The 22,528-nt window shown below is 41.2% G+C and overlaps 1 protein-coding gene and 1 pseudogene across 2 annotated transcripts in view; both read right to left on the reverse strand.

Annotated features, from left to right (window-relative positions):
- Positions 1-12,782, reverse strand: part of LOC146559469 (cilia- and flagella-associated protein 337-like) — a 39,827-nt pseudogene extending 27,045 nt beyond the window's left edge. Inside the window, exons 1-9 of the transcript XR_014888342.1 lie at positions 12,493-12,782; positions 10,995-11,090; positions 9,822-10,130; positions 7,003-7,176; positions 6,387-6,470; positions 6,173-6,265; positions 4,705-4,876; positions 1,936-2,103; positions 188-336 (exon numbers count right to left, since the gene is read on the reverse strand). The product of XR_014888342.1 is annotated as a cilia- and flagella-associated protein 337-like (transcript). The remainder of the gene's footprint in view (positions 1-187; positions 337-1,935; positions 2,104-4,704; positions 4,877-6,172; positions 6,266-6,386; positions 6,471-7,002; positions 7,177-9,821; positions 10,131-10,994; positions 11,091-12,492) is intronic.
- A 919-nt stretch (positions 12,783-13,701) lies between these two features.
- Positions 13,702-22,521, reverse strand: pdcd10a (programmed cell death 10a). The gene is made up of 8 exons (XM_085245456.1): positions 22,381-22,521; positions 20,610-20,803; positions 17,267-17,320; positions 16,945-17,062; positions 16,161-16,287; positions 15,318-15,396; positions 15,126-15,208; positions 13,702-14,691 (listed from the first exon to the last, which is right to left on the reverse strand). Exons 2-8 carry the CDS (start codon positions 20,697-20,699, stop codon positions 14,544-14,546), a joined length of 699 nt encoding a protein of 232 aa, XP_085101582.1. The 5' UTR covers positions 20,700-20,803; positions 22,381-22,521; the 3' UTR covers positions 13,702-14,543.
- Between the last annotated feature and the right edge of the window lie 7 nt (positions 22,522-22,528).

The following is a 22,528-nucleotide window of genomic DNA, read 5'->3' on the forward strand; positions in this document are numbered from 1 at the left end:
AAGGCTTTAAACGAAACACCAGCTGACAGTGGCAAGAAAAATGTGAAACAGGCTCGTCCCCAACACCTCGTTCGTCTGCAGTAATTAAAGCAAGGAATAACAATTAATATTACAATTACGGGGCTCTTCATCTCTACATTATCTGCACTAGTAGCGGGTCTGCGCACCCACTGAAGGGCACTCCTACCTTATCTTTGGAGTAGCTGAGGAGTTGTTGCTTGGTCTGCAGGAAGCAGACAGCAATGACGGGGCTTGTGTGTCCACCAAGGGCGCACACCGGCTCAGAGGTCACGTAAGGATTCCACAGTAAGACGTGATGATCCACACCTGCTGTGGCTACAACCAATCAGAGGCACCATTCAGACCTGGAAGTAACAGGCTTCTTTGTGATCCTAACACAAGCGGACAGCTCCAGGCATGTTAGTTCACACCTGGCATAAGAATGCATGTCCAGTGTCTTCCGGTGACTTTTCCTCTCTATATGGAGATAATCATTTACATGACTTCTGTTTGCAAATGAAGATCAAATGCCCGCACGGGTCCCCTCCAAGTCAAATCCACCCCACCATGAGCCCACCTGTGATTAAACAAACAGGTTTACTCACTATTTATTTATTTACATGCACAGTTGGCCAACAGCCTTATGCAAAAATCTGTCAGATCTCAGTGCATTCCGACTTGGAGATAACTGCATGTTGATTCTGGTAGCAGGTCCGGTCAAACGTAGGTTTCAGAAATGGACTTGTGCCGGACTTTGATCTCGAGTCTTCGCAAATCGAAATTATGTAAAGCTCACTCGCATACAGAGCGGGGTAGTGAGATCCAATTACAGGTGGTCATTCAAGATGCATTTTAATCCCAAGGGTGAACTGACTGATCATCAAAAGAGACATTTCAGTGCCAGGTCTGAACAGCTCCCAAATTAGCGGAGAGATTAATTGCAGTTATTTCCAGGGAACAATACCGCTCCCAGCCCCCTCCACCACCACAACCAATTTACTGTTCAATGAGGCATTTGACAGTTTTGATGATGCATTGTTAGTAAATTTAAGTTGATTGATTGAGAACTGTAAAAGCATTCACGTTTTTGCAATTATTTAGAAACACATGGTATGGTACATTAGACATTTAATAGATAGTGTACAATCATTAGAGTTTTTTTTGTTTTTTTTTATGTTTTTTTTATGTAAAACCTCTAAGTTAAACCTGAAATGAAAACCTTCAAGTGAATAAATATGATTCATATACACTCATGGTAAAAACAAAGTGCAGCCTCTTTCATTCAAGGTTCTATCAGGCATAATAAAAAGGTAGCTAAATATAATCTGAGGTTAATACAGCCTTAAATGAACAACAACAGACAAAACGACAAAATATGACATATTACACTGTGTACAACCTTACTGCTTCCATAGGAATTAAGAAGGTAATTAGCAGCCAGGTGCTAATAATCAAATGTACTTGATTAAGTGACCATTTGCATGTAAAAGCAGAAGGTTTTGGCCATAATGCACAGCGCCATGAACGCAAGCATACTTAATGTCGAGCACGGTGGTGGAGAGCTGATGATCTGAGCTTGTTTTGCAGTCACAGGACCTTAGGATCATTGAGTGGACAATGAACTGAATACTAACATATTAGAGTCACATGTGAGGCCATCTGTCTGACAGCTAAAGCTCGTCATCCAGAACAGTGATGTTTTGAATCATGAGGAGGACATAGTTTTTTTTTACATACTTCTGCATTTTATCTCAGTTTTTGTGAAATAAATAATGTCAGAGTCTTCATCTGAGGTTGCATTTGCCAAATTTCAATTCGTAGTAAGGACCAAATTATTTTTATCATGTCGTAATACCTAAAACCTTGAAAATTACATTTTACCATGACTCTATGTCATCATACTTTATGTTGTACAGCCACTTCGTTTGGACCCACCTAACAGGCCGAGTCCAATATGGAAGTCGACGTCCCACACACCGTCCTTTGTAGAGTAAGAAGTGATTCGTAGGCTCGTGCTTTCCTTTTCCCTCCAGCCAATCACGATGCTGCTCTGTGGTGCGATGCTGCACGACACAAAGGCCTCAAGTGAGCCCAGGTAACGCACTGCAAGAGGCATAATAGTCAGAAAAGTGAAAGTAAATCAGAAGTGGCATACTGTAGTTAGCTTGACTCCATCCAGAAAAAAGCAAGTAGATAGTATAACATTATATTAACATTTCTGCAGTTTATGTCATTGTAAATTTCTGCTTTAGCATTAGGAGCTGCTTATTTGTCATCGTCTTCCAATCCACAATAACTACAACTGGTTTCATCATAAAGGAAAAGCTGTATGGCTTGTACAAACACAGCAATAGGCTTTTTATCTACAAGCTAATTTCAAGAGAAGAAAATAATCCTAAACAATAGCTGCTGCCTTCCTGTGTAAACAGCAAAAGTTACTGGCAGAGTGACTAAATTAGTTTCAAACTTGACAAATTCAATATAAAAACAACATTGCAACATATTTTGATGATGACACACTGCTCATCTTCTTTCATTTCCTCAAATTATATCCTTCTCCTTGCTGATGCCAAAATGCTCTCACTAGCACGGCTCCAAAGGATATCCATCCACTCTCTGAAACGGTTGCGCTAAATGTGCAATGACCGCAGCCGTATAGTAAACCGACCAATTCTCAGGAGCTCAATATAGCATAGAATTAGGCGGTTATGATTTGCTCACTGGTATTACAGAAAACGTAATGGATCTTGCATCACCATCTATCTCAATTAAGACTTTGATTGAGACCAGCTAAATTGGTTGCCACATGTCTCTATTAGAGGCTGCTTAACTTTCAAAGCCTGCACAAGCTAAGGGCTGGTTTTGAGATGGCATGTGACAAGTCGTAGGTCAAACACTGGCTGGAGAGCTTGGGGCAAATAATTATATCTGAATACACTTCACGCATTCCCATCTTTGCTCCGCTCCGTGAATTTAAGAGATTAGTGGATTTTCAGACAGCGCGTTGTGACTCATCATTGATTAATGATCCCTTCTCTTATTCATTGACAAGCACAGCTCATCAAACTAGTTGTGATGCAGACTCAGATACAGAACATCTGCTTCCTTAGCCGGTGCTGCAGCTATTCTCGCACTTTCACTGCTGAGATTGGAAATAACACAGAAACAGCAGGAGTCATTGTGTGTTTATATCAAAGCAAACCTCTCGTGTTGTGCAATAAATCGCTGCACGTTATGGGAGATTTTTATGTTACCTACACGCTCTCTCCATCACTAACACACCCCTTCCTTGCACCTCTCATTCTTTGTCCTTATAGGACTGTTGTCCATCCCAATTTCCTCCTAATTTGCTCTCAATTTCCCCTCACTGATCCACCGCTGTCTCTTTCTCCTTCCTCTCCTCCTCTCTCTGGTGGCCCATGAGCCTGAAGGTTTGGAGGTCTGGATAACCAGGCATGTCTAATGGTACACAGCCCACTCATACTGCAGGGTGGGAAACTTCAAAAGAAAAAGCACCAGCACCCCAGAGGTATGCAAACACACACGCACATGCATTCACGCGGGCTGCCTTTATTTACAGTCAGAAATGACGACACACACACAAACAAGCGTGCTCTTGCTGATTCACGTGCATGTGCACACACAGATTGTAAAATTTTCATTTAACTAAAGCTTTTAATGTTTCGCCATTGTATCCTTTGTTTCCCCATTCTTTGTTATTCCTTTTTCCCCATTTATTGAGCTTATTTATACGTGCTTTATTCTTGTTTTCGCTTTTATCAGGATTCCCCCCCCCTTTTCAGCGAATCCAGCCTCAGAGCGTTGTCTCGGCTGAATCATTATCAAACAGCCCAATAACTCTTCAGAGAGCCTCTGTCCAAATGATGCAATCGAGATAAAACTAAACGACCTCTTTGTTACCCACGCTGAGCTGCAGTGGGGTGGGGTGGGGGTGGGGGGATCTCAGCAAGCCAGACCTCAAGTTCCTGACTTTATATCAACAGTAAAAAGTCTGGCTATGAAGAGAATGACTCAGGACTCACTGCATGTGTGTCAGCGTGCCTGCATCAGTGACCGGGACACACCCAGGCGTTTTCATTGTGTTGCATAAGCTGTTATTGCAACGACACCGGAGAGGTGACCAAGCAAGCCTGTGGCTCTCATCCCAGGTGTGAAGGGTAAAGTGTGTGTGTCTGTGTTTGCGTGGGTGTGTTAAGTAGGTCTGACACCCAGAATGTGTTGTTTCTATCGGATATACTCCTGATTTCATTCTGACCTGATACTGGAGAGCTGCTTTTTTTTTTTTTAACCTGAGGCTGAATACAGTTGTGCACAGGAATGACAAACAGAAGCATTTGGGTTCTGATTATCGCTGCTCATGCAGGCTATTTCAGCTGGCTCCTTCTTTTGCATACCATATGAAATAGCAGATGTGCAAACAGAGGAGTTTTCACTGGGACAAGACAACAAAAGAGAAACTACAGCTGCAAGAAAGACATGAACTTTTACAAGAATGTTAGGCTATAATTAAAGAGAGAGGGGTTTGTTAGTATGCTTATGTCTCTTTGATGGTTTGTGTGTGTGTGTGTGTGTGTGTGTGTGTGTGTGTGTGTGTGTGTGTGTGTGTGTGTGTGTGTGTGTGTGTGTGTGTGTGCGCGTGCGTGCGTGTGCACGCGTGTGTGTGTGTGTGTGTGTACTTTCTACCTTTTCTAACCCAGCCAGGCGCGTGTGCTTGGTGTGTCACGGTGTAACAGGAGCGATGCTTGCCTTTGGCCAGATCATCCCAAAGGATGATGTCTGCTGAGTCAGAGTCTGTCCTCAGACTGAATCTCTCAAACAGGAAGATCTGGGCTGAGGTGAAATATAAAGCGCTGACCTGGGAATATACACAGACACTCACAGTCGTTGAGCAGTGGACCTGTTCGATTCAGATTTATTTATGTAGCGCCAAATCACAACAACAGGCGCTTACATTCACCTTACATTCTTTAGCTCATAGGGGGTCACTTTGCGACAGTGGGGAGGAAAAATGACTTTTTAACAGGAAGAAGCCTCCAGCAGAACCAGGCTCGCAGAGGATCAGCCATCTGCCATCAGCGGTTGGGGGTGAGGGGAAAGAGAAAGAGAAGAAAGAGAGCATATGGAGGCAGGACAAAACAGACTAAGGGAGAGACAAGACAAGGATTTAATGACATGCTGCAGTGGTTTATAAATAGGGAGAGAAAAGAGGCAAGTGGAGCATAAGTGCTCATTGCATCACACAAAGTCCCATAGCAGCCTGAACCTATAGTAACATAATGAACACATATGTGGATAATGAGGATAACGCCTTCCTCTCTTGTTCTTTAGTAAACTAGTTCATGCATTTACTACTTCTAGGCTAGACTACTGTAATTCATTATTATCAAGATGTCCTAAAAACTCCCTAAAAAAGCCTTCAGTTGATCTAAAGAGTACTGGCAGGGACTAAAAAGAAAGAAACATATTTCTACCATATTGGTTTCTCTTCATTGGCTCGCTGTTAAATCCAGAATCAAATTTCAAATCCTTCTCATCACATACAAGGTCTTGAATAATCAGCCCCCATCTTATGTGAAAGGCCTGGTGCCTGAATCACCCCATTAGAGCACTTTTTCTCTCAGACAGCAGGATATGTAAAAGTAGAATGGGAGCCAGAGCCTTCAGCTTTAAGGCCCCTCTTCTGTGGAACCAGATCCCGGTTTGGATTTGGGAGACAGACACCCTTTCTACATTTGAGATTAGGCTTAAAACTTTCATTTTTAATAAAGCATACAGTTAGAGCTGGACCCTGAATCTTCCACTAGCTATGCTGCTATAAGCGGCTGGGGTGTTTCTTTTTCACGCTCCATGTGTTTCTACAACACTCTGCATTTACTCATTAGTTATAAATTTCTCCTCCGTTGCAGCAGATGGGTGCCCCTCCCTGGGCCTGGTTCTGCTGGTGGTTTCTTCCTGTTAAAAGGGGGGGTTTTTTTTGCTTCCCACTGACGCCAAGTTCTTGCTCATATCTTCTGTGGATTATTGTAGGGTCTTTGCCTTACAATATAAAGTAACTTGAAGCGACTGCTTGCGATTTGGTGGCATATAAATAAAACTGAATTAAGTTCTTTTTCTTCTCAATCATTTGCTTTTCTTTGTATGTGTGTATTACCCGTCCTCCAATGTCTCCTATAGTGAGAACAGCCTGGTCAGGGTTACAGGGATCTACCCAATAGTCTAGACACCAAGGAGTAAAGTTCAAGCCCTAGAGTAGATAAGAATATATGAGATATATTGCCAGTTCTTATGTTCTTAATAATGCAATGGAATCAAGCTGATGGTAAAATGAAAATAACACAAAACACTAAAAAAAATCTCCTTGTTACCTGGAGTTTACACTTGCAGCTGAAGGTCTTTTCACACACGAAGTCATAGAAACACACCTCTTTACTTGTGAAAGCCACAGCTATCTGAGACTAAAGAAAATGGAGTTTGTTAGAAAACACAGAAACATGGAGACATGCAACCTGTCCCTATTATATAACAAGGATTTAGCAGTTTGCCAAACTGTTAATTAATGCACAATGGGGGGAAAAAAATCCTCATGTATTATTCAACGCGGTTATACAATACAGAATATGGCATCCATAAATCTGTCGTTTAAAGAAATGCCAATTAAAACTTACAATCAATTATTGATGGTGTTATTACTAAAAAATGTATGTTTACTTTCTGATCTTTATGCACCAGCTTCGTGTCTGAAACGCAATTAACCAAAGCCACAGATCAATAATTCATTAATTGAGTGGAGTATTTGTTTATCTCTGTGCCATACAATATCTGCTCCATTAAATGAGGCTACTTATCAGTTATTAAATTATAAATCCATTTCTTTGAATAATATTTCTTGAACTACGCTTCAGGAGCCACGATGCAGCAGTAATCGATGAGAGGACTGATTAATAGTTAGGTATGCATCTCTCAGTATGTTGATAGGTTCACCTTGTCGACGTTTTGCATCAGCACCACATCTGTGACCCAGAGGTCCTTGGGTGCGACTGTGCTGTTCTGCAGTCGATGAGTGTGCAGAAGGGACATGTCCTCCGCATCCCGCAGTCCTACGTTTCCTCCTTTACTCACAGTGAGATACTGACCTGAACTCTGCAGGTACAGCACCTGAGGAGGCCAGAGGTTATTACAAGCAAAACATTTAAAGAAAATATCCACAGAAAGACTACAATTCACACTTCCCCGTAACACCAGCCTTTAGCTTTATGCCCCAATGAAGCTTGCTACATTAGAGAGTGGCGTTATTTATTAAAACCTGAGGAGACAGCTTTTAAAAACCAATTTAAAATATTAATTATGGCTTGAATTTTCCTCTTCTTGCTAGCTACTTTATAACCGCAGAACTACCCTAATATAAGTTCTCTAAAAATGAGCCCCTACTAAATCTTCCACTCATTGGATACAGGTGAATAAAAGGAGCCGTTCTGTGCTGAATCTAATAAAATTGAGAATTAATCATTACAGGAGTTATTGGGTTACCAAAACTTGGAGCTGTAAAAAATAAATTAATTCATTTTAAAAAGCTTGAAGCTGACTGCATCTAATGAGCAAGAGACAAAGTAGATCTTTGATGAAAGGTAGTTTATTAAAATTTCACCGCAGAGGTAAGAGGTCAGATGTTCTGCAACGTAATTGCTGTCTTCTCCCTTTTCACAGTGTACCTTTGTAAGATCTCCCAGATTCGCATGTCATTTTTCCATAATTATTATAATTACATATTGATATACAGCTGGTGAGTAACTGATACAATGCGTTTATCTGTAGTGCGAGCGAAGGGCTATCATTTTGGGGCTCTTTTAGCAGCTTTTTCGTTGCTTTAAAAGCTGGAAGACAAAAACTGTTATTCAATTTGAAGTATGTACCCAATGAAGTGTCGGTGAACCTGTAACTGCTAAATGGCAACAAAATAACTTTTATACTTAACAGTATATGGTATACTTTAGTAAGTATTTCAGTGTATGCAATAGATTCCCATTTAGCTTGTAATAGGGAAAAGCAACGTTCAGGAAGAAATGGTGGTAGATGAAACAAATAATATAGGACCATGTAAAATGGGCAGGTGCAAATCCCTGGGGAACTCTGATGAGGACAAGCATTTCAGAAATAGCATGTTCTGTGGGGTGCTGCTGGTTAGCAGCACTGAGTGGTCAAATGAGGGACAGACTGTCCACAAGGTCTCGGGGATGTGCTTGTATTACTAAAACCTCACAATACTGGCACCAAGGGGTACTTATAGTCTTAGAACCATGCTATAGGCAGGTATCTTTGCTATTAAAGCTGTTGTGTTGCTCTGGCTCATCATAGTTATGTGAAATATCAAACACCAGAAGTGATTTTGGGAGACAATTACATGACAGAGCAGCTCTAGAAGTGACTTTGAGGAAGAAAAAGATGCAAGATAATGTGTGTTCTAACTGTATGATCCATGTAATACTGCAATGGGGCGGGGCGATCGTGGCTCAAGAGTTGGGAGTTCGCCTTGTAATCGGAAGGTTGCCGGTTCGAGCCCCGGCTCGGACAGTCTCGGTCGTTGTGTCCTTGGGCAAGACACTTCACCCGTTGCCTACTGGTGGTGGTCAGAGGGCCCGGTGGCGCCAGTGTCCGGCAGCCTCGCCTCTGTCAGTGCGCCCCAGGGTGGCTGTGGCTACAATGTAGCTTGCCATCACCAGTGTGTGAATGGGTGCGTGAATGGGTGGATGGATGACTGGATATGTAAAGCGCTTTGGGGTCCTTAGGGACTAGTAAAAGCGCTATATAAATACAGGCCATTTACCAATGTAATGTAATGTAACATGAAAATAATATTACATGTTTACTGAGGCTCTTCCATCACATTATCGTCTCCTCAAAATCACTTCCATTATAGACAGACAGACATATATAGCAGAAGCTCACAGATAGAGAGCTTCTGCTGTATTTTATTTAACATTTAATGTTCTTTTGCAGCATTTTTCTATTTGCTTGTGTTTTCTTAAGTTGCACTGCCCAACAGTTTGGTCTACAATTGTAGCAGACATAAAGCAAATATTAATATTTGGTGTTACCATTTAATGAATACAAGTCCAGAATTCACTCCTTTTAGCTCAGTTTTGGTCTTCAACAAGCCCTGAGTGAAATGTGTACAAAAAAAATGCAAAAGCTGCAAGCTGTTGGTGGATTTGTCACCATTAGTAACCACTTCCTGCTTTGCTACAAATTTGCCAGGGTTATAGATACAGTACATTGTTTCCATATTCTCTATTTGATACTTAACTAGTGGAGTAATGGTCAGAAATGAAAGCTATCTAAGCAACAATACTCTGCCTCTTTAAGGCTGTCAAACCTTCCAGGCACTTGGAGAACAACTGACACAACAGTCTGACATTTCGACATCCTCGGGATTGAAAGATTAAAGTGATGAGCCGTCACTTTATCCAAAGCGGTGGGGACTTCATACCGGCTGCTTCATTTACATATTAATTGATAGATGTTAAAGGAGTCCAGAGCCATTTATCTCCAAAGGAGTCAGCCATTTTGATGAGCAAGACCCTAATACTTTTTGAACGTTTCCTTCCACAATGTTTAATAATGTGCAATTCCATCCAGTCAGCAGAGTTTTGGATTCCCTAGACTGCCAATGTCAAAATGTTTTCAGATAACATGCAGAGGGTCATTGGTTTGGGGGGGGGGGGGGGGGGGGAGAAAAGGGGGAAAAGGCAACATGCTATGACTTTTCTTCGTGTAAGTCTCTACTAGGTTAAAGGACCTTTTACCTTTTGAACAGGGTCTCGATGTGGACAGGTGAGGGTGCGTGGTGGCTTCCAGCAAGGCGCACTAACAGTTTTGCTGTTCTTTAATTTATTGGAAAGCTCCATCAGCAGAAATGAGCACAGGCCTCCCCAGTCAATGCACTCTTTCTCCTTTGAGGTGTCGCTGTCCAGGAGGAGGCCACTGCGCTGCTGACTGAGAACCACGCTGTCAAACAAGAAGCCATATTCCTCCTCGGACCCGTGGCCAACTGATGACCAAGCAAGATCGATGAACTGAATTCGGGACAAGGAGCGGGATGCACCTGAGAAGTCCTGCATTCAACAGCAACAGGATTGTGAGATATTGCACAATCTTGGCACACAGCTGAATACAGCCAACTAGTGCACTCCCAGCATCAGCAAAGTTGGTCAATCATGAGTGTGGACTATGTAAAAGATGGAAATAGCTTCAGGCTATTTAAAGCCTCCCTTTTTTGCCTCCAAAGTACCCCCACTTTAAAGAAGTCCATGAGCACTTTAACCTCAGTAAACAATGTCTCCAATCTCTTTGAAACTGTTAGCTAAAACTAGTGCATCTCTTAGCTATTATAGTAAGGTATAAGACTAATACCTAAGGTTAGTTTCAAGTCTCAGTTATTGAAGCAAAGTATAAGACTGACAGCTAAGACTAGTTTCAAGTTTGAGCTATTGTAGTATGGTGTAAGGCTAATAGCTAAGATTAGCTTCAAGTCGTAGCTGTTGTAGCAAGGTGTTCCATTTAGAATGGAACACACAATAAATCAAGGTGTGTTTAAGACTGTGGCTACACTGTGACAGGAAATTGGTGCAGTTCAGGGCATCACAAATAAGCGACTTACTTCTAGGTGGCTACCTCCATCTTTTATACATCAGTTATGAGAAGAACCCAAAAATTAGGGCAGTACTTGAACAAATTAACTTGACAAGCTGTATATACTCCAGTAAACTAAAAGTAAGTAGAACATACCCAAACCCTAATGATTTCTTAGTAAATCCCTGAAGATTCCCTTGTTTGTATAGCACTTCTTATCAGATCTAAAGGTATGGTTCTATACTGTCAAAATTGGAGAGAAATAATTTAACCCTGTTCTTTAAATGTGAAATAAAGGTGCTGTAATACAAGGCTGTCAATAGACTGACTTGAAATCAAAGACTCACAAGGAAAAGGTTCTGTAACTTTCTATAATCCTCAGCGTTCATTCTGCTTTCAAGCTGTGCCACCTCCATTCTCGTTCCCATGGTTACAGCTCAGACCTGTCAATCAATCAGCAATAAACCAGGTGAGGTCAAGGAGGTAAAATGTGTGTCTGCTTGCAGGTTGGTGTGGAATAGGGAATACACACACACACACACACACACACACACACACACACACACATACATCACTGAATAAAATAGATTTCCCAACGTCTATGTGTTACATGACAAAACAAGATGCACTCAGAATAATCCCTCAATAACCTGCCATATCTATTTCACATGGGTCGTCATGCCACCGTGATCGTACAGCAAGGTCACAGCAGCAGCTTATTCTTGCCTCTTTTCACTGTTGGATAGCGTGCAAAGGTTTCCGCTATTTTCCGAACTGCAAGACTTTAGGAAGTAGTCAAACAAGCCCCCCCCCCCAAAAGATAATTTCTCAGAAAGGCAGCGGGTTGCCAAAGCATGTCGAGTCTGTCATATCCGTTAGTGTGAAATAAAATACAGTCAGATAGATGGAGAGAATAAAAGTGTCAATAAAAGGGAATGATTTCTGAAATTGCTCTGTGCTGAAATTAAAAGCGCATTTGAAGTCAAAGGGAGAAAGTTTCTTTTTAACTCCAACTCTCCTACAAAACACTCCAAGGGGCAGCGGGGCGGCAAACACTGTTTCATTTTTAGCATGGCATAAACGTTTATGAGACAAATTCACTGGATGTGGCATCAAACTGAACAGAGATTTAGATGACAGGCTGTGTAATGAAAGCAAAGGGAAAATAAATAAATAAATCAATGCTTTGCTGCAGCTATTATCTTTTTTTTATAACAGTGATGAACTGCAGTGTGATCTTGACATGATAGTTAAACCAGACAACAGGTTCGCAGTAGACTGCAAGATGACTTTAGACTACTGTAATATTTAAAAGAACACCGATACTCATGGGACAATTTCTTCACATCTTGTTTGTGAGCGTGATAACTTCTAATCAACCACATCCTGACTTGTTTTGTGGCACGCCGCTGGCTTCAGTCTGCATGCGACTGCAAAGACGCAACTCTATAAAGAAAAATGAACACAGAAAGCTTGATGTGCCGTCCAAATTGCTGCTGCTTGAAAGGTAAGAGGCATTTCTTATGAATGCATCCACCTCTGGGAAAGACTCCTTTTGCAATCTTTTAGCAAACACACTTATCAGGGTTGCCTCTCCTCTTCCTGGATGGTCACTTTTGCTCCAGTTAGTCCTCTCAAAACTGTCACTGTAGTACTTCTGAGTTTTTAAAAGAACATGCAGTTAACTTGTCCGTCAACAAAGCATCTCAGCTCCTAACTGTGTAATGGCAGACCTGGCCTTCCAGTATACACATACCTCAAGTCAAGCATGTTTTCTTTTCAATCACAAAGTTCAAACAGTGAAACCAAACACAACTTTACACTTAATAACAAATTCAAACTTACCATTCAATTTCACCTCTCATTCTGTCATGGGTGTCTGTAGTATGTTGTCCCAAGAGTCCAGCTCTGAGGTGTTGGAAACACCACTTTCAAATGTGTGACATTTCAAACAAATCCTCACCTTCTGGCTATTTCGTCTTAGCAATGGCTGCCTCTCGTCTACAGGAGACTCGGCCGATTTGTGGCTGAAGTTTGTGTCCAGAGGTTATTCTAAGCTGGCAACGTGTAAGAAGCAATCAACGCCAACAGCCCTGACTGCAGGCACACACACCCACAGAGAGTTAACGAACTGCCCCCAGTAGCCCAGACAGTGGCAGAGGCCACACACTTTTATTATCCTTCACTCTTAAAGACTCGGGCTAAGTTTCCTGGCAACCGAGTAGTCAAAAAGAGTTGTGAGAGTTTGTGAGTCCAGGCCTATTGTCAGTATGCGTGCGCGTGTATCCTTTCTATTCTCAGATTAGGCACAGGAGCGAACATAATGTGTGTGAGAGTGAGGTGCAACAACGCCACATACAACAACACGATTCACACAAAGATTCCACGGCGACTGATAATAAAAGAAAAATACTGACGTGAACCTGAAGAAAGATAAAATACACACAAAACAGCTTTACAGCATCATTCAAATGCCTGTTAGAGGGCATCCTGCAGGTCAATTGTTGCTATGCACACACAGACGCGCATACACACACACAGAGAACAAAGTATCTCAGGGATTTGTTTAACTCAAACAAATCGATAGCTCGCATGGTGGAAAGCATCAAACAGTAAATCCAACAAAGATGTAATCACCGCCCTTCCTTCCTGCTGCTCCAGTGACCATGGCCAATCTCCGTGTGTGACTTAATGGTCTTCAATAACTCGAATTAGCTGATTATGGCGGCCGTCAACAGTGACAGGATCGGAAAATTAGGTCTCAGCAATTTCAATAATAAAGCTTTAAAAATTAACACTATCACAATTGGATTACAGTGGTGCATGTAGGAGCCCAAAATAGCCCTCCACAAATCCACCATGGAAAATCCACTATTATACAGGGAGAAGAATGAAGTTGCTGGAATGGGAAGGAGAAAGAAAAAAAAAAAAAAAATTGGTACGGCTCTTAGTTCTGGGAGGAAAGAGGCGCAGTCGAAGAAAAGAGAACGCAAGGGCAACTGAGCGAAAATGAAGCACTCTCATACAACAATACAAATCTGAAGAGAGACCCACTTTTGGAAAAATCTTTCTCACACGTCAGAACTCTTTAATTTGCAAGAGGAAGAAGAAGAAGAAAAGTGGTTTAACTCGTCATGACTTCTTTAAGAGTTCTCAAAGAAGTTCAGGTCCCTTCATTTTATTTTCACTGGCCTTGAAAACGTCATGAAAACTACAGAGTAGGAGTTGAACAGAAGGTGACAAAGAGACAATATGTTCATAATCAGAGACATCTGCGTAAACATGTGAAGGTTAAGTCGTCACTCATTTGAAATGAATTGAAATCTGCAGCTTTGGAGCAGTAACGCTCTAGCTGGAAACATTAAAATACAAGACAGCGAGAGAAGTCCAGTTAAGTATACATGTATATACACATGGCACATATAGATAATACCTATGGGGAGCTAAAGAAAAAGGGTTAGAATCAGTGGGCTTTTGGTCAGAACAAAATAACAAAAAACAAAACATTTAAAGATGGCATCTTGGTCTTTGGCAAATCAATCAAATTACAAATGACTACAAACTGTATTGGCTGGATATTAGTAATTGCCAAAATGATAACTTTTAAGGACTTATATGCAATTGCCAAACTTTTAAGGACAAGGGAAACACTGACATGATCTGAACAGAGTGGAAAATGCAGAGGGGAGCGTAGAAAATATTGACTTAAGAATCTGATAAAAGAACAACATTAAAGAGTAAAAAAAATCCCCAGCAATTACTGTCAGCCTGACGTGCTTTGAAACTCGAAACTACCTGATCTCCCCTCAGAGCCACAGAATTATAAATTATACAGCCCCCCCCAAAAAAAATAATAAAACACCTTTACAAATAAAAAGCCTTGTTTCGCCTGTCCTCTAATGAAAACGCTTCTCCTGTGTCTGCGCGCGTCTGTTCTTCGCGTCTTCTCGGGCCGCCGCCGCTGGGCCGCCAGTCTTGAAGGCCCGCATTATCATGTTGATTTGGTGGGTGAGCTGGTTGGCGCTGACAAACACATTTACTGCTCTGGAAACAACCGGAACAGAAAGACAAGGACACACGTGTCACTCACACGGGGAGAAAAAAAACCCAGAAAAGCGTGGCAACAATATTAGGATTGATCCGGGGAACACTTTGATCTGGCTGGAATAGAGAATGTCAGGCTTCAGAGAACACAAGCCAGGATGGATCCACAGGAAGTGGGTCAAGGGAATTATTCAGCATTGGTGGATTTGATGGTAGCGGGCCTGTGATCAAACAACCACCATTTACATGGGTGACAGTGGGTGTGCGCGTGAGCGTCTATGCAAACAGGCAAGGCGTGCAGGCGTGGGTGGGTGTGTACGACTAGTGAATGCGTTGGTGGCTATGTGTGCGGACACGAATGAGAAAAGGTTGAAGATGTGATGGAGAAAAAAAAAGAAAAGGGGTAAAAAAATACACTAGAAACAGTGTCTTACTTTCCATCTTTGAAGTAGGTTTTGAGAGTGTCACTGAAGCTCTTGGAGTATTTCACAAACTCTTTCTTCTGCTGTTCCACTACCTAACCAATAAATACAGACAGCCTTTCAGCTCCACTTATTTCACAGCAACTGTGTTTGTGCGCACAGGCACTTTTTTTTTTTCTTAAACTTACTAATGTATCCACTTACCCGTCTGTTCTGATGTTGGTATTTCCTTAAGACAGTATTAACAGTGTTTAGCAGCTCCTTGATGGCACTGGCAACATCTCTGCGGATGACACGCACAAGTGAGTCCATGTTAGAAAGAAAAAAAAAAAATATAGAGAAATCTTCAAATCTGTCTGTTTTTATCAGGCACTGATACCCTGAAACTACAGTCCTTTGATCCAGCTCGTTGTCTCCCCTTTCTTCCCCCTGTTCTCACAAACACGCTCTCACCTTCAACTCTCTTTCTCTCTCTCGCTCCCTCTCCCCTCGCATGCACTTGAAATCTGCCGTTTCATAACTTTAATTTCTTAGCATTCCCTTTGAATTGATTTTATTTCTAAGCCCTCCGCTGGGTAAGTAACTTAAGCACTGACTCACTAAGAGTATTGAATTCCATCAAAATAATGGCAAAGTGGGCCAAGAAGATGAAACATCTCTCACTTTCTCTCTATAGCGTGCGTGCAGTGCGGCGGACAGGGACGTTAATAGTTTCGCCATCACTGCTGTGCACACTGCTCAACCTTTGAAAGGAATCTTACGGCTTAGAAACAAAGACATGCTCCGGTTGGCCAGTTGGAATAAAAGAAATGAGAGCTATGTAATGCCAGGCAGCGTCTTAGTGCATATAATGAAATATTAATTGGAGAACAGTTACTAAAAGCCAACTCTTTCACTTTTAATCAACCATCAAGATGTTGTAAGTCAAAAGGGCTTGCTTTCTGCTACTTTAATCACTTAATCTGATCGAAATTTTGCACGTAGTAGTGAACCTGATTTACGTCACACTGCAACACACGTGCACATTCACACACACAGCTGTCTTACTTGATGGTATGTAGCAAGCCCATTCGGTCATTGATCTCATCAGGCAGGGTGCTTAGGATGTGTTTCAGAGCTCGGGCCCTCTCGTTCAGCTCCTGGAACTCTGGCTCTTTCCTGTCAATCATCAACTCTGAAAAACACCGAGAGGAAGAGAACAAAAGACAGAGCTCAAACTCCTCGCAGCAATGGGCACGTCAGCAGTCGGCAGAACTCATGAAATTAATATTGGTGACGTGTTAAAAACCTATGTCTACAGTGCAAGTGTGAAAAATGAACACAGCATCAGGAGTATGTGTACATGCGTGTGCACTCACACACACACACAAAAACACACACATGTTAGGGACAGTAACGTGTTGAGTTTGTTAAGTGAAAAGCCGGATTAAGGTAGAACTTGGGATGTGCCATGCAGGAGGTACATTTAAAATTCATCCAGTGTGTGTGTGTGTGTGTGTGTGTGTGTGTGTGTGTGTGTGTGTGTGTGAATTCATTACTACCATCAATCACTGTACACTCGGCACAAGGAATTCAATTACAGACAGAAACAAGGGAACAACTGAAAGCAGACAGAGGGGTTGATTTGTGTGGAAACAGCTCCCCCCAGTGGATATCTGTGCTGCAGCAGCACAGGACTGGGCCGTCACAGAAACCAAAGAAAAACCAAGTTGGTATTCCCACAGCTTTCATCTTTAAGTGCACATTCTGGTCTACAGCAGAGTACAAAAAACAAAACAAAACAAAACAAAAAAAAAAAAAAAAAACACCAAATAAAAGAAACCAAACCTACCCTGCATATCATCTCCAGCCATGCGAAGCAGAGACTCGTTATAGTTAATTTTTAACTTCTTCTTTTCCAATATTTTGACAACAACGTCCTGGGTAAGGCCCGGGGTCTCCTTCTCTGCCTTGAGACACACAAACATGCAGCTGCTGAGGACTCACAGTCACCCTTGGTGTTTTGCGAAAATAAAACTATAATCAAAGTTATAAATCACTAAGCTGCTGTAAAGAGGATTTACAAAGTGAAGGGTACAGGCAGAGTCGATACAAGAAGGATGGCAGTTTTGTCCATGAAATGCAAGCAAACAAACTTTAAGAGAAAACTTTACCTTTATAAAAGCTGTTCTCAAGGTCTGCGCTGCTGATAAATTGATCTTCTCCAACTGCAAGTTGTAATACACAAACACACAAGAATAAGCCAGCGGTAAAACTAACACTCACACAGCTTAGCTCTTACCATGGCCTTTTGTCTGTGCTGAAATGTAATTCTGTAAAAAGTACATGAAAGCTAAGGATCCCACCGTGTTAAAAGAGGACACCGTGATGCTGAGATGTGAAAATCCGTGTGGACTGAATTGGATTCTATTGTTAACCTCGAAAGAATCGAAGTACATTCAGTTTCTCTGAGCTGATATTTTGGCATTAGGCAGGTCTTTGCTTCTTCAGCTCCAGATCGCTGCTTGTTGGTTTGCGCACCGTGAAATCGATAGTTTTTCAATAAGATAATTTCATACTGTAAACAATAACACCTTGAAAGCACAGCAGAAAAACAATGAGAGCAATCAGGAGTGACAAAAGCTGAAATTAGCAAGTTGCAGAAACCAATTTAAGCCAGGGGATAACTGCCGAGTAGGTTTGTGTTACCCAGTAATTTGCTTAAAAAATAATAATAATAATAATTTTTTTTTTAAAAAACCCCAAAAAACAAAATGGGTTTTAAATTTTTGTTATGTTTACATGTACATTGTTTTAATTCCTCTTTATTTACCACAAATTCCTCCCCTTAATACTCAGAAGTCCACAAGCAAATGCTAAATAACAAAAGACATAAATGAAAGACATGATAATGGGCAAATAAAAAACAGCAGCGCACCAATATATCAGTGAAACATGGCTATTAGCTGATATTGGGGCTTTTGACTGCTTTTTTTTCAGTTCAACGACTGAAAAATAATGTAAAGAGCTGAAAGATTTTATTTAATATGTTTGATTATTTTTTGCAAACAAAAGCAGCCTTGTTGGGCTTAAGGTCAAGGTCAAGTTTATTTATATAGCACATTTCAAACAGTCGATGCTGCACAAAGTGCTTAACAATATAAAAATGGCATTAAAAAGCAATAATAACATTATAAAACAATAATAGGACAATAAAAGAATTAAAACAATAACTAAAACTATTTCAAATAAGACAAAAATGCTTGGGTCATAGTGTGTTAAAAGCCAGGGCATAAAAATGTGTCTTTAGTAATGATTTAAATTGTGTTTGTGCAGATTTAATAATTAGGGGGAGACTATTCCAAAGTCTGGGACCTGCCACAGAGAAGGATCTATCACCACGAGATTTGAGATAAGTCCGTGGGATGGACAGCATTAATTTTGAGCTAGCTTAAAGGTGCAGGTAAATACAGGTGTTACTGACCTTGCCTTAAACAAAACAGAACCTTCATTAAACGACCTTAAACGCTTACCAGCCACTTTATTAGATACTCTCATTAAACTGCTCGATAATGCAAGTGTCTAATCAGCCAATCACATAACAGCAACTCATTGCATTGAGACATGAAGACTTGGCCAAGATGACTTGCTGAAGTTCAAACTGAGCATCAGAATGAGGAAAGAAAGGTAATTTAGGAGACTTTGACTATAGCATGATAATTGTTCCCAGAAAAGGCGGTCTAAGTATTTCAGAAACTGCTGATCTACTGACATTTTCCCAAACAACAATCTCTAAGGTTTACAGAAAATTCCCCCCCCCTCCCCAGCTCCCACGCCAAAAAAAGAAAGAAATAAGACATATCCAGTGAGTGGCAGTTTCTGGGCAAAAACTGCCTTGTTTGTGTCAGAGGACACTGACCAGATTGCTTTGAGCTAAAGGGAACTCAACAATAACTCATAAGCACTTATTAAAAGGTGTGCAGAAGAGCAAAACAACAAACCTTGAAGCAGATGTGCTACACAGCAGAAGACCACACTGGGTACTACTCCTGTCAGCTAAGAACAGGAAACTGAGGCTCCAGTTCACACAAAACTGGTCAACATCAGATTGGAGAAAAAATGTTGCCTGCTTTGATGAGTCTCAATTTCTGCTACCACATTTGGATGGTAGGGTCAGAACAACATGAAAGCATGGATCCACCCTCCCCTGTATCAACAGTTCAGGCTGGTGGATATTAGCACCCTTGGTACCAACTAACATTGTTTTTTTGTTTTTTTTAATTCTTTATTTCTAAACTATTACTTCACGAAGGTGATTACAGGCATTAATTAACACAATTTACAAGGGAAAAACAAAATGAAAGAAAAAGAAAAAGAGAAAGAGAAAAAAAAACAACAACAACAACAACAACAACAACAAAAAACAGTCGGGAGTGACCAATTAGCTAGGTTGGTGGTTTCAAGCTTTGAGGAGAAGATCCGGCTTATGAGTATTGGCATATAGGACCCACTTATCCCAACACAAACGGAACCAACACACTCTGTCACTGACATAAGCTGTTACCTCCTCCATCCTATAAATCTCTACCATAATGACAAGGTCGGTATATCTTGCAAGGACCCTTTCTTAGTTATACCTTTCTTACTTGCAACAATTAAAGCTCTTAACAGACATGTATCATTTTTAGACCAGTTCTGCGGTATACAACCAAAAAAGTTTGTCTCCATGTCCCAACTAACATTGTTTAAACCCCACAGCCTACAGCCTACCTGAGTATTGTTGGTGCCCAGGTCCATCTCTTTGTAACCACAGTGTACCCATCTTCTGATAGTTACTTCCACCAGGATAGCACACCATGTTACTTGAACATGACCATAAGTTCTCTGTACTTGAATGGCCTCCACAAGAAATAGAAGTTAATCAAATAGAACACCTTCAGGAGGTGCTGCAATGGGAGATTCCCCTTATGGGTGTTTCCATGATCTTGTTGAATCTATGTCTTCAGAACTGCCTTAATTCTTTGTGTCAAAGTGTATCTGATGAATTATCTGGTGAGTGAATATCAAGACAAAATGGCTGTTGGGAAACAGATAAATTCCCCATTTTAAAAACTGTTTTCAACTCCTTTTCTGGGTCTTTAATGATAACAAAAGAAAAGAAAAAAAGACAATGGAAAAGTGTAACCTGTAATCGTGCAGGTGTGATACACAGAGATGCTTCACATGGATAAAAAAACCCCTTCAGAGATACTGACAGTCACTCAGATTTACCATCAGCTGAACAACATGAATAGTAGCAGCCTGCTCACTTCTCATTACCGCTCATTCTCCACCACTTGTTCTTGTTAACACTACCGTTTCCGTATTGCTATTCGGCTACACCATCAACTCTGCAACCTCACACAAAAGCCTTTCCACAGTTAAATACAACCCCAGCTTGAACTGACTATTTACCGAAAGTCTCATTCCAATTTTCTTCTAAGGTCACAAACTCTTTTTTTTTTTTTTATTCTTTACCTCCTTAAAAACAGGAAACATCACGGTGTAGAGAGCCATCGGAGCCAGTGAGGCAGCAGCTGCATCATTCTTCATGTCTCCCATGGTCATCCTTGACCAATCGATGGACCCCTGTGCGTGCACTCGTCCACTGATGCCGGTTTCACTGCATTCAATCAGTCATGAAGACTGACAGAATGGGAGCAGACAAGGATCTAAAGAAGAAAAGAGCACGATGGGAGAACAAGCAGGGAAAGATGGATGGTAGTTGACAAAAACAACTGTGTAAGGGATTAAAAAAAAAAAAAACTAGATAAATAAATAAAATGATCCATGTTTACAACCAGGCTAAATTTATCCTGTTTAAACATGTCTCTATTGTAGTGAGGAGGTAGAGAACTGGTTCCACAAAATTTCAACTGGAGCACTCTAATTCTATAAATTTTTGTGCAATTAAACAAGATCAAACCCCATGTTTACTTCTTCCAAGAAAGTCTTTCAGTCACAGATATGATCATTCCATAACAGCCACACCACTTAAAAGACTGTGCTTTACTGCTCCACTGGGTGCAATGCCGACAAAACAGGCACGAGTCACACCTGTACCAGAAAACCACGCTCTTCTGAAAATGACTGCCGCAATAAAGCAAGGCGGTGTGATAAATATACGACCTTGGTATTGGTTTTTAAGCTTGTTTTCCCCCCCCAGACCAGGTTAGTCATAAATAATAACAAGAGGAAGATCCAGCACATCCTCTTTTGCAGGCCTGTATTCTGTCTCTTTTACTGTTGGTGACACAGGAATTCACAGGACCAGTTTTTGCTCACCTACATTGGCTCTATGTGACAATCTCCATTCGTACAACAAATCCCTAATTAAATAAGGCCTTTTTATACGAGCTCACTATTCACACGGGTGAATGAAACAAGAGCGAGACAAGTCGTCACCCTGTGACTTTCTGCCATAACTGAGAGTGCTCTTAGGTTTATCAGATGCTTGGTTCTGCCCTTTGGCACTCTCTCGTGCATAGAGAGTAAAACTGTAAACAGGTCCAGTGTGACATTATTATATCTGATAAGGATTTTAAACGGAGGTTTAATCAGTGTTTACAACAGCCATGGTTACAGGAAGGATTGCACTGGTTTCTAGTTATAAGGGATACGTCATATACAATTACATGTGCCAAAAAAGGTAACACTGCAGACTCTGTTACTTCCCTGAACCATAAATGACTAAGGTGTGGCAAATCTTAGTGCAGGCCAAGACAGAGAGGTAATGGTAGCATTTGGCACAGATATATGGAATGCAGACCAATCATTCAGTGTATGCCAGGACAAAAGGTTATTACAGCCCCTTCTGAGTCATTTGCATAGACTAATGTAGCTCTTCCTGGAAATAAAAAAGGGGGGAGAATAACAAAAAAGTGTTCAGAGCAGCATGAATATCTGGGGCCGTTTAAAACCACCGGGGTGGTTTGTTTGTTTTAGAGTTCTCTGTGAAATGACCCTTGGATCAAAGAGAGGCGTATTGCTCTGAAAAGGTTACGGTCATAACTCACTATTGACATTTATAAATCAAAGTATTATAATTTTTTTTGTTTGTTTTGAACTCCCTTATTTTGCCCTTTTCTGAAAGGGTACCGACCTCGCTGTAGTAGTCACTATATTTGAGGTTGCCCTGCTTCTCAGCTCCATCACAGGTCTTTTACCAGTTTATGTGGTGGTTAGCAGGCACGCCAAACTACATTAAAAATAAAATCCAAAGAGCTCAAACTTTCGGTACCAGCCTTACCTGATAAAAGATGGTTGCCAGTGATGAGAGAAGCGGCGGACCGTTGACCGGAAAACAGCAAATCACGTCTATAGGTAACGAACTAACGTTAGAACAGCAGCTTCGAGAGCAGGTGATTCAATCTGTTCTGTTAGCACTCCAGTTGCCT

Source organism: Mchenga conophoros, linkage group LG14 (assembly GCF_057382185.1).
Source record: "Mchenga conophoros isolate Kocher_MC1m ecotype Shallow Benthic linkage group LG14, M_conophoros_male_GT1.1, whole genome shotgun sequence".
NCBI classification, from domain to species: Eukaryota; Metazoa; Chordata; class Actinopteri; order Cichliformes; family Cichlidae; genus Mchenga; species Mchenga conophoros.

Bases quoted from the DNA above. Each gene is read 5' to 3' on its own strand.
- pdcd10a (XM_085245456.1), bottom strand. From the start codon at position 20,699: ATGACCATGGGAGACATGAAGAATGATGCAGCTGCTGCCTCACTGGCT. The intron at 16,288-16,944 runs GTAGGTTTGGTT...GGTGTTTTTCAG, and splicing joins GGCTGGAGATGATATGCAGG to AGTTGATGATTGACAGGAAA. The intron at 14,692-15,125 runs GTAAGACACTGT...GGTTGTTTCCAG, and splicing joins ACCTACTTCAAAGATGGAAA to AGCAGTAAATGTGTTTGTCA.